General features: G+C 35.6%; 1 protein-coding gene across 2 annotated transcripts; it reads right to left on the bottom strand.

Moving 5' to 3' along the window:
• Nucleotides 1-2,075: 2,075 nt before the first annotated feature.
• On the bottom strand, nt 2,076-15,511 carry LOC110728515. Of its 2 annotated transcripts, none has more exons than XM_021908151.1 (10): nt 15,032-15,511; nt 13,059-13,141; nt 7,187-7,453; nt 5,570-6,068; nt 4,943-5,196; nt 4,641-4,844; nt 4,461-4,553; nt 4,242-4,358; nt 3,802-4,121; nt 2,076-2,353 (listed from the first exon to the last, which is right to left on the bottom strand). In XM_021908151.1, exons 3-9 carry the CDS (start codon nt 7,355-7,357, stop codon nt 4,086-4,088), a joined length of 1,374 nt encoding a protein of 457 aa, XP_021763843.1. In that variant the 5' UTR covers nt 7,358-7,453; nt 13,059-13,141; nt 15,032-15,511; the 3' UTR covers nt 2,076-2,353; nt 3,802-4,085. The 2 variants fall into 2 exon arrangements, with proteins under 2 accessions (XP_021763843.1, XP_021763842.1); XM_021908150.1 differs by having other exon boundaries at nt 4,943-5,202.
• Between the last annotated feature and the right edge of the window lie 1,294 nt (nt 15,512-16,805).

Consider the following 16,805-nt stretch of genomic DNA (forward strand, 5'->3'; position numbering starts at 1 on the left):
TCTCTGCCTCACGGTGCCGACCGCGCTCAGACCCCACATCCTTAGTTGCCGGCGGCGCCGCACTGACTTCGCCCTCCCCCTAAACCACTAACCTCCTCCCACCAGAACATTACTGTTATCATTCTCCTCTCTCCTATCATTCAAACTATTTTCACCACTCAATTCAAAGCCCCCATTATCACTCTTTTCTCTCCTCAAATCATCCAACTAACTTAGTCCCTCGGCAACTCACTCTCCGAACTCGTCCCGCAAAACCTAGGGTTTGTTTGCTCCCGAGAACTCTTCAATCTTCGAGAAATTTTTGGAAGCTTCTCCGCCCATATTAAATAACCCACATAAAACTCCGGCGAATTCCCAACAGAAGGGTTATACTTCGGCGGCTTCTCTCTCCTCGAATGAGTGTGGTGGGGGGAAGAAGAAGGAATCGGGCAACGTGGAAGGGGAGGAGAGGGAATCAAGGAAGGGGGAGGAAATCGGGAAAGGGAGGTAATAGGGGAAGGGAGGAAATCGGGGAAGAGGGGACGGCGGCTGGGCGTGGGTGGTGGTTGGGGGTTGGTTGGTCGGGGTGGGGAAAGAGTGGATGGTGGTTTTTTTTTTAATTTTTTTTAAATAATTTAATTGTTAAAAAAATAAAGGAAAATCTAATTTTTCAAGGATATATTAGTCAATTTGTCTTTAGTTAATTATAGTTAGGCTTATAATTGTAGATTAATCTCATTAATTGCACCACTAAGTTAGTGAGATTTTTTGATTTTTTGTTGTTTATCGTTGAGAAAATAAAAAACTTAATAGCACCATTGAGAATTTCCCATATTTTTTGTGAAATTGTTTGAATTTTTTTAGTATTAATAATTTGGAATTCAATGTCGAATATCGAAGAGCATATAAAAGAAATATGAATTTTTTTCGTATATAGTTTGGATGTGTTTTTTTTTTTTTATTCTACATTTAAATACATTTATGTGGATGAATAGAGCATAAATAATTGCTAGTTAAGATGGCAAATATAGTTAACAACTATGCATATGTAGGTGTTTAGGTACCCTAAGCGAAATTTCATGAATCATATTCATAGGTACCTAAACAGGATCTCATGCATATATAATTAAAGGGTCAGGATCACATAATAGTTTAGAATTATCCTTTGATGTGTGAATTCCTCTCTGTAGGTTTCTTCTCTATTGAACATAAAGAGCCTCAAGTGCGACTCCTCTATTCGTTCCATCGCCTTGAATCAATGCTCCACCAATGCTAGTTGGACGAGAGAACCTTCCAGTTTCTTGGAGTTGAAAACCAGTTTATAGATAAAGAATATGGAGAGGAAAATATTACGTTAGTTTTGTGAAAACTGAATATTGTGTGTTTTTATTTTCCAAAACCCCTAATAATATAATCAGATTAGGTTAATTAAACTCTTTCCCAAAATAATATTAGGAAAAGCTCAAATTCCCTAAATACAGCTTCTTTTTCTTTAATTCTCACATTAACGTCCACGTAAGCAAGTAAGAGAAAATCGAATTTTTTTACCGTTACAGTGAAAAACCGCTACTTGAAGTAGTAGTTTTTAAAAAAGAACACTAATACATATTTGATCTAATCCAACGGCAAATTTCGTTGTATTAGGTGTTAAAAACCGTTGTATTAGACCTAATCCAACGCTTGTATACCGTTACATCAGCTGGCGTTGTATTAGGCCTAATACAACGGCTTATTGCATCTAATACAATGGCTGCCAATATGCCGTTGGATTAGGTACTTCCGTTGTATTAGCTTGATACCTAATCCAACGACATTTTGGCTGCCGTTGTATTAGATGAATATGCAACAAAATCATGATCTATAGACCTAATCCAATGGCAAGGCTAATGCAACGGTATTTTCCACCTACTACAATTGTGTATGTCACCTAATACAACGGTATATGTCACATAATACAACGGTATATGTCACCTAATACAACGGTATATTTTCACCTAATGCAACGGTTTTACATGAAATATACTACGTATTATATTTTTTTGAGGGAATACATATATATATATATTGTTAGTTAGTTTAAATTTAAAAGGTAACAATAAATATAAAATATATCAATATATTTATAACAATAAACGAAGTATATATAATATGTACGTTACATTACAAAATATTGTTTCCATATATATGTTACACTACCAATACTAACTAATAATAAATAATAAAAATTTACTAATTAAAAATCGTAAAAAATACAAATCCTAATCTTCACAAGCTCGAACTAAATAAAATTAGTCACCGACGTGTACGCTCCATTTGTTGGATGACAATATATAATCATTGTACTTCATTCATCTCCATCTAGCTCGCCATGCACCTACATGTAAAAATAAAAGAAATTAATATATATTGGGTGGCACTCTATGTTGAGTTCTATTGAGACTAATGATTGTAAAATTAAAATATCATGTGATATAGAAGCACAAGCAAGCAGCAGCAGCACAAGTAGGCAAAAACAGCAGAAGCAAGGGGAAGACAGTTGGGTAGCAAGCAGCGAAGGGGGAAAGGCAGCAACATCTAGCAAGGGGGGAAAAGACATTATGGCAGCACACAGGGGAGGGGAAAATAAAGGCAATAGCAGCGAGCAACTTAAAATAATGCATTAGACAACTTTCTGCACGAACTTGTAGCAGAACGAGCATCGGAGACTCGACTATAGTTCATGGGTGAACTATACATGGGATCAGTAAACCTGATCAGGGGTTCTACAGTACCTGCAGAGGTAGGATAGTATGCATAAGAGCTATTTGGGTGCCCAAATTTTGTGATTACACTAGTTTGAGTGTCTGAAACAGAGGATTTCTTCATACTCTTCGAAGCTCGAGAATTCGACTTTGTTGATCTTCCCTTCCCCATGTCCTTAAGCTTGTAGAACCAAGCATTCGGCATCATATCAGATAATCTGAATCTATACTTACCCATCTTACAAAAATAACTCCTAAATTCTTCTCTACCTATATTTTTTTTTGTGACTATTTCTTAGTGTTTCTCCTCTGTCATATGAATTCTTACTTCATCTTTACTATTTCTTAGTGGAACCCTTAGTTTTCCATTAAACATTTACGCGTTTGTAATATGCATCTCCATTTTATTAACATGGATAATGTGGTGTTTATACTAATTTTGGTTCTTGCCTGTTTTCGTTGTCAACCATCTGCTGTAGTTTGTTAGTGTTGCAAAAAGGTTATTTCTTTACCAATGACTCTATGAGAGAGATACACTCTCTTATAGTCTTAATTGTGTGATTAATCTGTTATTTTATTTATTGTTGTGCTTCCACTTCACTGATTTGTTGTTTAGGCTGTTTTCAATTTTCATTAAGACTGTTTTGACCTGTTATCCTACTTAGACAAGTTAATATCACCCAGCAAGATTATAGCGTAGTTTGCTTAGTTTTCTTAGTATTTGTGACGAGGTCCAATAAGAATTGTAACACTAAATTCTGCCACAAGTGTTTTTGTCTTGAATTTTCCAGGGCTTGGGATCCTTGACAATGTTTAGTTTATGCTTGTTGGTTTCTTGACAACTATTTATATTAATTCCTACATGAATAGATGATATTGGAACAATTCAACAACTAATGTCATTTTGACTAATTTGGTGTGATCATATCATATGATAAACACATCAGATGACCAGATTAAATGATCCTAGAGCAACAGCAATATACTAGTTATCTGATTGGCTTGTCATCCCAATTAAAAGTAACCCAGTCTACCCTCATATATTAGCACACACAAAAGCAGGAGAAAATATTAGTTGTACCTGATTACATGCTGCAGCTGATTTGGAAGATTGGCCACTATGGTTACCAATTCGATTTGGTGCACTGAATGCATCATTCGGAGTCGATTGCAGCAGAACATCAGGAATCACAATATTAATCGTAGGGTTAGCCTCGCGAATTTGAGCCAAAACTGCAGTGGTAACACTTGATATGAATTCCTCTGGGAATATGAAATCGGGCTTATTCGCTTTCTTCTTCAAATCTGTCTTTTTCACACCCGATCCATACAAATGCACACGACTTTTGCGTTTAGCAGTAGGAATCACTTCGTAGTAAGGGTCGTTGCAGTTATTAACATCTTCATATTCGGAAGACTCCAGAGCATCCATTTTGGCCAATTAGGTAAATACAGTAATTTATTAGCAATTATCGAATAAAATACACACAAATTCAAATTATATTTAAGATGCTAACTCACAATGTTATCCTTTGCTTTTTCACAACTAGTTTTGTATGTCTTTCCAGAACTTCTTTTTCTCGATTCCTTATAAACCTTTGCTTGGGAAGGCTCTTGCTTATCCGGATCTTGTTGCCGCTATAAATGTTAAATAAAAAGGGTAAAGCCTCATATATATAGGACAAGTGATGAATATGAAATTGATCATGTAATTGTCTATAATTAGATAAAAGTATTTACCAATTCATGGCGTAAAATGGAAAATGACTTACGACCCAAAGTGTGCATATCATCTAACATTAGACGATTGTCTTTGTTGTTGTGACTGATTTTCTATAAAATATTACAATCCAACAATAATTCAATTAAATATATATATGTGATTAAAATATAATAGATTAAAATCCATTTATACAATACCTTAGCCTCATCGGTATTCCAATATAGCAAAAGATCTCTAAACTGAAGATTTGAAATTGTATTAGGCTTATTTTTCCACCTTAAAGCGTCGTTATCATATGCATAGAAGTGTTTTTTCTTGATCTGGCATTTATGATACCTCCAACAGTTGTTCACAGCATCCATCACCCAACTTATTCCACCATCAGGAACCATATACTTTTCCTGCACAAATTCTTACGTTAATACATTAGTAACGTGTGGAGGTCTAAGTATGAGGAAAGTAGAATAACGTAATGCAAAAAGATAATATCACTACATACTTGGACGTAATTCCATATATTGTCAAGTGTGGGTAGGCTTGGGAAGTTAAAATAGTTAAGCGGAGCTAGTTCGGAATCCCTTGCCACAGTTCCCAAAAAAAACTTGAACTCCTGGACAATCTCCTTTGTAGGTCCAACTGGCTGACCCAATGAGTTCAAAACAATCACTTGACACTCTTCTGTTGTACGCACATGAACCTTACGTAGCATTGTTGGACCTCGATGATTTTTCCTTTTAGAAGATAATTCATTTTCTGTTTCTATATGCAATAATACATGAAAAACCGTTTGCAAAAATATAGGAAAAACTAGATTAGTAATATGAAATCAGAAGTCACTGGCACTATTATCTATTCAATCCTACTGTAAGATTTTATGATTGTTTCTGCTACTTTTCAGCCTTACTAACTCATTTGGAGTATAAAATTCGAACTTTACAGCCACTTTAACTTATCAGAACTTTACAGTCAATTTATTTGTATTAATTAAAAAAAAACAAGCCAAAACCCAAAATTTTATTTTACATAGTATTTTTTTTTTTCTAAAACAGCTACTGTATTGAATACAGTATGAGTATTGAAGTTGTGTATAAATTTCAGCAAAAATGACAGATATTGAAAACCATACCTTCCATTCCGTACTGTGCTACATCTTGTTGGTCAAATTCTTGATCACCTTCACGATCAATATCAATAGCATTAGCATTCTCATTCAGCCCATCATCATCATCATTCTCATTCAGCCCATCATCATCATCATTCTCATATATGGCATCATTATCGTTATTCGCATTCAATGCATCATTGTCATATCGTATTCGCGCTGTCATGGAATTATGCAAAGAACGATTACTTTCATCAAGCACTTCATTGTTTTCTTTTTGCCGTTTCCGAAACTCAAGGTATGCTGACATTGAACCAGGAGAACAGAATGCTCTTTTTTTGCCTTTACTTTTTGACCCAACTTGCTGTTGTTGATGCTTCCTTTGGATGCCATGATCCTGAACTTGCTTGGCCAAATCAACAGAGTTATTGTCGCAAAAGTCATCAACATGCTGCCTTTTCTGGCTATTCATCTTCACAATAGCCGTTTTACGTGTGCAAATTAAATGTAGTTTCTTTGAGACCTAAAAACATAAGCCAAAAAGTAATTACATAGCATACTTCAATAATGATAGTAATCCTGAATTAAAACTGGCTCATAATGTAGCATTTTTACTAGTTAAAAAAAATACTTGCTGTGATATGTAACGAAAAAGTCTCATAGATTTTCTTGTTAGACAATTACTGAAGTACTCCAAAAAAATAACTGATACTGCAATTTTTTCAGCTGAACATAATCAGAATCTACAGGCAGCTAGATTATTTCTGTCAGTACCAACAAAGAGTGAGTGCCTTAATCGGAGAAGCCAGAGCTCAACAACTAGTAAACCGAGCTCTGGTGCTGATCACCCTTGGTGGCAATGATTTCGTTAACAACTACTACTTGGTGCCTTTCTCAGTCAGATCTACCCAGTTCACACTCCCTGCTCATGTTGATTATCTCATACAAGAGTATAGCAGGATTCTTGAGGTGAAAACTAATCTTATTTAATTTTTATCTTATATAAACTAGTGTAACACAATTTTATTTGTTACATATACCTGCAAATTGTAGTACTATGTTGTCACATGAAAGCATAAGTGCTATAAATTAAAGCAAGATTACCAAATATATGCTTTTTATTAATGTCACAGACTTTGTTACCACAATGCATTTTATGCATCCATATAGAACTTTTTGTTGTTTACATTTATGACTATATTATGATAGTATGTAGTTGCTAGTTAAGATTTAGTACTTTTATGTGATGTTTTTAAAGAACTATTTTTGTTACATGTTAAAACTAATTAAAAGTGTACAATGATCAACACTGGAAGGCCTGAGGTTTTTAGAATCTTTAGACCCAACAGTGATAGAAGCTCAGACAAATGCTCTATTATAAGCAGGGATATAATCTCACGTCTCTGTCAATGATAGAAGCTCAGACAAATTCTCTATTATATACCAGAATAGGCCCTCCACACACACACACACAAAAGGAGAAAAATTCCGTACATAACACAACTTGCCTTCAATCTATAATGTGGCCCTAAATCAGTGGCTAAAGACCAACAATTGCAGCCTCACAATTAGCTCGCATATATTGGTGTTGATAGAGAGGAACTCAAGGGAGGGGGGGTGGAAGGGAACAAGTTTACTTACCTTTCTTTTTCCAGACGCAAGACTGTCATCTTCCATAGTTTCGCCCTCCTCTTCACCATCATACTCTAACGTGGAGTCATCTTTTGTCTGCCTTGCACTTGGAGAAAGTAGGTCTTTTGTCTTTTGTTGAAGTATCTTATTCGCTAAGGATCCCGATCCTTGGGCTGACATTCTTTCTGCATTGAACTTTAATCTTTGAATCCTTTATAACTCATAATCTGTAACCTGACTTTGGGAAGCAGAAACTTTTGTTTTATTCCCCTTCATCTGCAAAGACAATAAATGAGAACACGTTTATTTTCCAAAAAAGATATTAAAATATGAAAAGTATTGCAATATAAAATAAGCTATTTTGAGAATGTAGTGAATTATTTAAAATTGTGCGTCAATACCATCTGAAAGCTCTCTAAGAGGGATTTGAATAGCATAATGCCAACCATCTCTATTAAGATTTTCAATATAAAACACATGATGTGCTTGAGATGCCAATATAAATGGTTCTTCTTTGGAAATGGTCTTACACATATTAATCATAACAAGCTCATCATCATCCATTTCCGAGTGAAACCAAACACACTTAAATAAGACAACACAAAAGTAGCCATGGTAAGATATTTAAATGATTTCTATTATTGAACCATAATAATTAACATTTCCCTCAACATGATTCTGATCTTTGGAACTCGCAAAGCTATGTGTCATGGCTGTTAGAGTGACTCCACTATTCTGAGTGACACAGTTTGCATCGCGCTTCATGGTATGGAACCTATAACCATTGACTGAGTACCCTGTGTACTTTTAGCAATGTGAGAAGGCCCTTTTGATAACCATAAGATATGTTTAGGGATGATGTCTTGACCCTCTTTAAGAATGAAATCAACTTTATCCCTAAACCAATCCACAAAATCCTTGCTGTGATCTTGAGCACTATTCCATTTCCTTTTTCTTCTAGCGCTTACACATATCTTGTGCTCACTATGAAATATAAAAAGATTATATTATTATCACTACAAATAAAACACATTAATAACCAAGAGAAAAAGAAAGAAAAAACTACATTTTGGTTGGTAACCTAATTAACCTGATATATTTCTCAACTTCCTCACAATCACAATTGAACAAGACATAACGATGCGCTTGTGCCCATCTAATGCGATCAATTATGTGTTCACGTTTTTTTTTTCTTTGAGGTCCTTCCTTTCCCTTTTATTGGACGTCCTACCTTAGGAAAAAATGATTGTGATGTACTACAACCATTAACCTTAGGTATGGGCGTGCTTGATCGTTTCAAAAATCTAGCTACAAAGGCAATACATTCTTTGGCTTGATATCCTTCTACCATTGAGCCTTCTGGATGAGCTTTATTTTGAACATCTTGCTTCAGTCCATGAAGATACCTCTCAATTCCATACATACACCTTGAACTTACAGGCCCACCCAACTTAATTTGGCCCACCAAGTGTATAGGTAAATGTACCATAATATAAAAAAAGGCAGGTGGAAAAATCCTCTTAAGTAAGCATAAAGTTTCAACTATCTCAGATTGCATTTTTCCAAGATGTTGAGGAAAAACAGCTTTACTCCATATACTTTTAAAAAAAGCACAAAGTCTTATCAAAGGAGTAGCAACATCTTTGGGTAATGTTGTCTTCACTGCAATTGGGAGCAAATAATTCATCATAAAATGAGCATCATGGCTTTTGTAGCCTGCAATTTTCCTTTCTCCAACTTCCACACATCGACCAATGTTAGAAGCATAGCCTTGAGGAAGCTTGACATTTTTAAAGACCTGGCAGAATTTGCGTTTTTGCTCCAATGACATCCAAAAGCGAGATCTTGGAAATTCCTCCGCACCATCTTCCAATTCTATTGGTTGAAGTTCTGGCATCAAATTAAGCTCTACCAAATCTCAACGAGCACTCGCATGATCCTTGGTCTTTTGAGAAATGTCTAATAATGTCCTAATGACACTATCAAACACATTTTTCTCAATATGCATTACATCAAGATTATGACGATTAAGATAATGCTTCCAATATGGTAACTAAAAAAAAAATGGGTATCTTTCTCCACGGATTCGGATCATCCTTAGCACGCCTTGGTTTCTTTTTCTTCTTTCCAAATTCATTTGGAAAATCCCGCAACATATTCTCAATATCAATTCCAGTCAATCGAGTAGGTTGCTGTCTTTCCTCAAGTTTCCCATCAAAATTCCTCTTATCACGACGCCAAGGGTGAAATGGATCCTAAAATTTACGATTTGCCCTGTACACATTCTTACCACTATAAGGCAACCAATCAAATTTTGTTTCATAATGACACTCAAGGCATGCTAAGTATCCTTTTGTGCTCCACCCAGATAACATTGCGTAAGTGGGAAAATCACTCACAGTAGTCATCAATGCTACATGCATGTCAAACCTATGATTACTGGAAGCATCATAAGTTTCCAATCTAAACTCCCACAAATCCTTCAACTCCTTCATTAGTGGCTGCAAATATATGTCAATGTCATTGCTTGGGGAAGAAGGACCCGGAATTAGTAATGCTAACATAAAAAACTCAGGCTTCATAATCATCCAAGGAGGCAAGTTATAATTGATTAACATAACTGGCCAGGTACTATGCACAATGCTCATTGAGTTGAACGGGCTAAAGCCATCTGTGGCTAACCCTAGCCTCACATTGCGCGGATCATCAGCAAACTCTTTATATAAGGAATCAAATTCCTTCAAAGCTTGACCGTCAGCTGGATGTAAAATATGATCACTTTCACGCCCATCGGCATGCCAAGTCATGTATCTCGCCGTCTCTTGACACATATAGGTCTTTTGAGGAATCCTATAGGTCTTTCCATTATCATTTTGTATCTCATTCTCCTTGTCCTTTGATTTCCATCTTGGCGTTTTACAAGCATGGCAGCTTGTTGCATTTTCATGCTCTTCCCAATATATCATGCAATCATTTGGACATGCATCGATCTTTGTATAATCCAACCCCAACACTTTCAAAACACTTTTCGCTTCATTAAAAGAAGTAGGCAACTTTTCATCAGGCAACACCTCCCTTATAAGCTCCAATACATCTCCAAATGCAGCAGTGGTTAGCTTATGATCACACTTCAAAATAAAAAGGCGAATCATAAAGGAAAGTTTTAAATGATTTTTGGAACCAAGATACAATTCTTCCTGGCCTTCTTCAACTAACCTCAAAAAATTTTTGCTTCATCATTTGGCCCCTCTCTAAAAGCATCACGTGCATCATGCAACAACCCTACTATGTCATCGTCAGACTCATTTGGGTTTGACCCCTCATCCTTATCCAAAATAGTTTCTTCTCTTTGGATATTGATCCCTAAATCTGATAACTTATCCGTTCTTGGAACAAAACCATTACAAATTAGGTGATATCTCACAACACCTTCATTACACCAAAAACGATAATGACAAAGTGAACAAGAACAACATATTTAATTTCCTTGAGACTTAGTAGCAAAAGCCTTTTTGACATATTCGTCTACTCCCCGTTCATATTCATCACTCCATTTGGAAAACATCCACCAATTCTTAGTTTCACCATCCATTCTTTCGGGTTCGAATTCAGAGAGTTATTTTTATCTAAGTCACAAAAACTAAAACGAAAAAAAAAGTTAAATTAAAAGAATGACAAACATATCATTCTATTTCAGTTCGTATTTCAGACAAACACATCAAGTAACCTTCACTACTGACGTATCAATGCAAATGTGAACAGAGAAAGAGGGGGGATGCCATTTTTTTTGTAAAATAGCGAGCATGGTGGAAACTAGCATGTTGAAATTAAGTGAGAAAAAGGATAGTTCCTATAAACAGCAGAGAGGCTAGAATTCATACTTTGAAGCCACACTAATTTTTGAGTTGTAATATGTAATTCTATTAGGTACACCTGCTATAGAATGGAACAAAGAAAGCTAAAAAGACAGCAACAGAAGCCGTAAAACACAAACAAATAGTTAAAACAGCCGAATAAGCTAACCAAAACAATTAAAACCATTTCTGCCAAGACCAGCAGCAACTCATGACAGTTTTAAACTTTCAACATTGATATTAATTTTCCCATAGGATGTATGAGATGAAAGGATGAAACCCTGAAAGTCCATTGTTCTCGAGGTAACAGGTTAGTAAAAACAGGACAACCAACAGATAAGTATCCTCTACTTACGCTACCAAATCAATAAAACATTCTAAGCACAGTTCATGAAGGGTATACCATCATTTTAGAAAATGCAAAGTTTTTATTCTACAAGAGCTACAGGATTGGGTTTGATTAGCCAGTTGCCCAGTTCAATCGCCTTTCCAAACCTTACGGTCAACATATTCAAGCAACTGAAAATATCATATTCAACTTAAAAATATGTACTTACAGTTGCACCTTTAAAAGGACAAAAGAAAAAGACAATTTTACTCACTAATAAACTCGAGTTTCATTTCTTTTTACATTTTCATTTTGATGCCCTATGATTTTGTATTTTCTTTTTTATTTTTTTTGGTAAATAAGTAGCTTTTATTACCAAAAAAGAAAGAGGGCAAGCCCTCACCCGAACTACAAGAGCCAAAACGGCCAAAAACAAAACCACAAAAAAAAAACAGACGAACACCCTAGCCTACACCAAACTAAGCAAAATACAACTTAAAAGAATAAAACCAATTACAGTGAGACATACACCAAAGACTAAAAACAAGCCTCTTAACATAAACACCTACAATTCAGCACAAAAACGACAAACACAGCAGCGAGACACAACAGTTCCCAACAAGCCCTGACAGAACAACAACACCCAGCAAGCTCTGATAGAAACAGCAACACCCGGCAAAACAAGGAGGCAAAACACAAGCAGAACCAGCCTAAACAGAACTCAGAAACCAACTACAGCACATAAAACACCCTTCAGACAGACCTCCACAACCCAACACCTCAGCAAGCCAGCTACAACACCACACAGCCACACACAGAACCTGCCTGAACAGAACATAGAAACCATCTACAACACAAAAAACAACCTGCAGGCAGGCCTCCACAACCCAGCACCTCGGCAAACCAGCTACAACACCACACAACCACACACAGAACCACAACACAGTAGCACACATCACTGAAATAGCACCAGAGAAACAGATCGCCAAAATAGCAGGACAGGTAGCACCAGAGCAGGACAGGCCCATAGCAAAGAACAAAAACAGCACACAGAACCAGCACTCAATACCCACCACAGCTAGGCAAACTAAATCTAAGGCTATACAACCATTTACAATGAAACTTCCTCTATTTACAATTGATGAGTTGCTGAACTCTGTTGACATGATTTTGTATTTTCAATTCAGCCTAAGAATAGCTTTATTTCGCTCTTTTTATTTCTCTCTTTTTCTGCAACCAAATTAGAACCTAACAATAATAGACCATTGTAAAGTCATTTTTCGCTCTTAATATCAACATGTACTAAACCTCTAGCCTCTCAAGATGGTTTGACTCTTTTAATATGTTAGAAAGATTTATGTTGTCTAGTAGTCACATTCGAATATTATTTTAGTGTAGGAAGCTAAGAAGATGGAGGTGAATGAATTACAATACTATCCTTTGTGTATTGAAACCCAGAAGAATTGAAATCTAGGTTTGAATCTTTTAAGATGGAGGTAAATAAACAAAAATTCGAACCCAGAAGAATTGAAACCCAGAAAATTTCAAACCCAAATTATATACTCCTTTGTGTATTATTTGACATAAACCCAAAAAAATGAAAACCAAACCATTCACCGGCATAAACACAAAGACAAAATTCAATTAACACAAACCCTCAACACAAAGACACCAGAGATTCGAGCAAATTGAGGTATACCTTAAAAGATCCGAGGAAATTTGTGACATGCAAGAGTCGAGCAATCAGCCACCACCACCGCTACCGCAAGCGCCTTCCTTCACCTGAAAAAAATGAATTGGGAAAAAAATGTGAATTTGTGAACAAAGCTGGGCGAAATTAAATGTAAAGAAGAATGATTCGTGAAAGCAGAGCTAAAAATGGTTAACGATTTTTTTGCAAATAAAAATATATACTTTTGTATCAAGCAATTAACAGCGCGAGTGGTGGCATCACAAGTAGCAACAACACCAACATCTAAAAGAACAAGGCCAACCACTTATTGATAAACAAAATGTATAATACTCAGTAGCACATTACAAGTACAATTGGTAACTTTAATGTTCATAATTCTGCCTAGAGTAATACACAATTTAGTAATTTAAATAAAATAAGATGGGATAATATATTCCATTCATTGTTTCAAATTCTACTTATGAAATAAACCCAATAGGTTTATAATCTCAGGTAATCTAACATACTAGCTGTAACATACTAATAATCACAAAAATTTCTACCACCAAAGCTTTGCCTAATAAAAGCTAAACAATAAACAAAAATCAGAGCTTAATAATAATGTAAAGCTAAAGGCCAACTGTACACATTCATGTCAATTAAACTTAAAGTATCCTAAAGTTTTAGGGGCAGCATACTTTAGATATTGTATCACTTCTTACTAACAAAAATTTCCCTTTAAAACAAAACACTAGTAAGTTTTAACATCTTGGTTTAGCATAATACTGGTACAATAGAACTTTCAATTCCATTCAATGGCTAAATTTTCCTGGAATTTATTTATAGCAACCAATTTGTGGGAGAATCAGAAAATTTGCTGGACTAAATGAGAACAGCATCACCATTACTGACAAACCAATACTCATTTTTAAGGACTGATTTTAGGCGAAGGCAAGCGTCTGTCAATTTTAGAGCTGGACCCTTGTACACTAAGGGTATGGGATCTTCTCCCATATAGGTGAAGAACTTTAGATTAGGAGTAGAAAATATAATCTTCACCAACTCCCTACAGTTATCAAGCCAATTTGACAAGATTTTGACAATAAACGTCGACATCTACTAGATTATCACAGTTTTGTAAAAATAATTCTTCAAGAAGTGGAAAATTCTCTAGTAAGAAATCCAAGTCATTTTCATCCAGATGACAGCCATTTAACTCCAGATGTTTCATAATCTTACAATCCACAATCTCAATCTGACATGTATTACCAATGGAGTCGCCATCATATATTTACCTAAACTCTAGAAGATTAGGTGCATCGACCTTAATCAATTCCACATTAACAGTTAAACACGCACTTTTCCCAAAAGTCACCTTCTCAAGTTTAGTAAGACTTGAGATTTCCAATGTTCTCAACCCATCACAATTCATTAAAGTGACATTCTTAAGATAAACACAATTACCAAGTAAACTCTCCAACGCTATACTATTTAAACAAAAATCTTCGAGACAGAGCTCCCGTAAAGAAGGCAGTAGATAATCCATCACAGACATTCACCTCACATTTACGTAATTTCAACTTCGTGATTGAATTGGCAACAAGACCACTTTCAGGGAAACTATATCTAGGACATTCCTGCACACCAATCTCTAACTCTAATTCTTTAACACGACGTCTAACAGCACCATCAAGCCAATGATCCAAGCGAGACTTCAACTCAAACCCAATACCCGACACATAAAGCTTAACATTATCAACCTCCAAACTCGACTCAAAAACTCAAAAATGCATAAATAATGACACAATTATACTATACACCAGAAGAATTCAAACCCAGAAAATTTCAAACCCAGATTATATACTCCTTTGTCTATTATTTGACATAAACCCGAAAAAATTAAAACCAAACCATTCACCGGCATAAACACAAAGACAAAATTCAATTAACACAAACCCTAATCACAAAGACACCAGAGATTCGAGCAAATTGAGGTATACCTTAAAAGATCCGAGGAAATTTGTCACATGCAAGAGTCAAGCAATCAGCCACTACCACCGCTACCGCCAGCGCCTTCCTTCAATTCGCCTGATCTACTTGTCAACAAAGCTTGGCGAATCGTGAATTGGGAAAAAAAAATCTGAATTTGTGAACAAAGTTGGGCACTGAATTGGGAAAAATGAGGAACTGAAGGGCGTGGGAACGAAGACAGAGCTAAAAATGAAAATTAGGGAAAAATGAGTTATCTTCTGGGTAATTGCGAGCGTAGTGAGATGTATTTGGGGAAAAATGAGGAGGGAAGTTAATAAATGGAAATTTCGTTTTGGCACCAATATAAAAGCAGTGCTGTTGCATTAGCCATTTTGCTTTTTGATTAGCCTAGGCGGGCGTAGGTTAGAATGTGTCGTTGGATTAGGCAATACTGCCGTTGGATTAGCCAAAATGAGCCGTTGGATTAGCTGGCCTAATGCAACGGTTTTTTAAAACCGTTGTATTAGCCCAGTTTTTGATATAATTAACATGATGTTGTTGTATTAGCCTTGTCTAATACAACGGTAATAGAATAGTCGTTGTATTAGCTCTGTCTTCACCGTTGCATTAGATAAAAAATGTAGTAGTGGAAAATCGTCACTTGAAGTAGCGGTTTGTATTTTAAAATCGCCACTTGAAGTGCGATGTTTACTAAAGATAACCGTTACTTAAAGTGACGGTTTCATTCTTAAAACCAATATTTCAAGTAGCGGTTGGCTATATAAATTGCTACTTCAAGTAGCGATTTCTACCGTATATTTTTTTTTAAAAGAAAATAAAAAGTTTTCAATTTGCAAAACACCCTATATAATCCGCTACGTATCACCATGCATGTAAAAGCTTCAATATTAATATGCAAATCAATCAAATCACGTACACTCTAATCTCATCTACACATCCATTATGAGAATAAATTATGAATTCCATTGTTTTAATCTATCAAACTTCAATCATAATTCAAGTGACTTTACAAGCAATGTCAACTACACTAAACAAATGTCAAATGTCACTCAATCAACATTTGCAAATTATGTATGATAATGTTAGCAACACGATCTCAATCTCTGCACCTAACTTGTACGTACGTTGCTTCTTCCTAAAAAGTGATGATGAAGATGGTGAAGCAAACCCGTCCTCTAGAATGTCATGTAGAGTAACTCCACCCTAAGGGTCACTAGTACCTCATCGTCGAACTCTATGAATATTGGCGTTGAACCAATGGAGGAGATGTGACAATAGTATGTTGAGGTGTAGGAGTAGTTATTATAAGTCTTATAGAAGTGGGCGGCGAAGGGGGAGTAGGACGAGTAAAAGTAGAAAGAGAAGGAGTACAAAGAGTGGGTCTCACAATGGGAGGAGTAGGAGTACGTAAGGGAGGCCACACGATAGGAGAGGGTGCACGAAAGGCACATGAAGATTGACTACCACGATGAGGATTCAAAATTGAACTAACATTTATGCATGAATAACAATTACGAATTAAAAATGAACACACTATAATGTAATAAAAATATTTCAATATGAGATTGAAAAGGTACAAAATCTAAATGAACATGTATTAAATTCTAAATGAACATTTACTAATATGAAAAAAGAAAAAAACATACTCCGTATATCAAAATCCAAATGAATATCTTTTAATGTGTAAATGACCATTAATTAATAATCCCATATGTCAAAATACAACTTAATATGTATTGATATTATATGTGGATGAAATACCATAAGTTTATACTCCCTCCG

The sequence above is a fragment of the Chenopodium quinoa genome, unplaced genomic scaffold, assembly GCF_001683475.1.
Source record: "Chenopodium quinoa cultivar QQ74 unplaced genomic scaffold, ASM168347v1, whole genome shotgun sequence".
In the NCBI taxonomy this organism is placed as follows: Eukaryota; Viridiplantae; Streptophyta; class Magnoliopsida; order Caryophyllales; family Amaranthaceae; genus Chenopodium; species Chenopodium quinoa.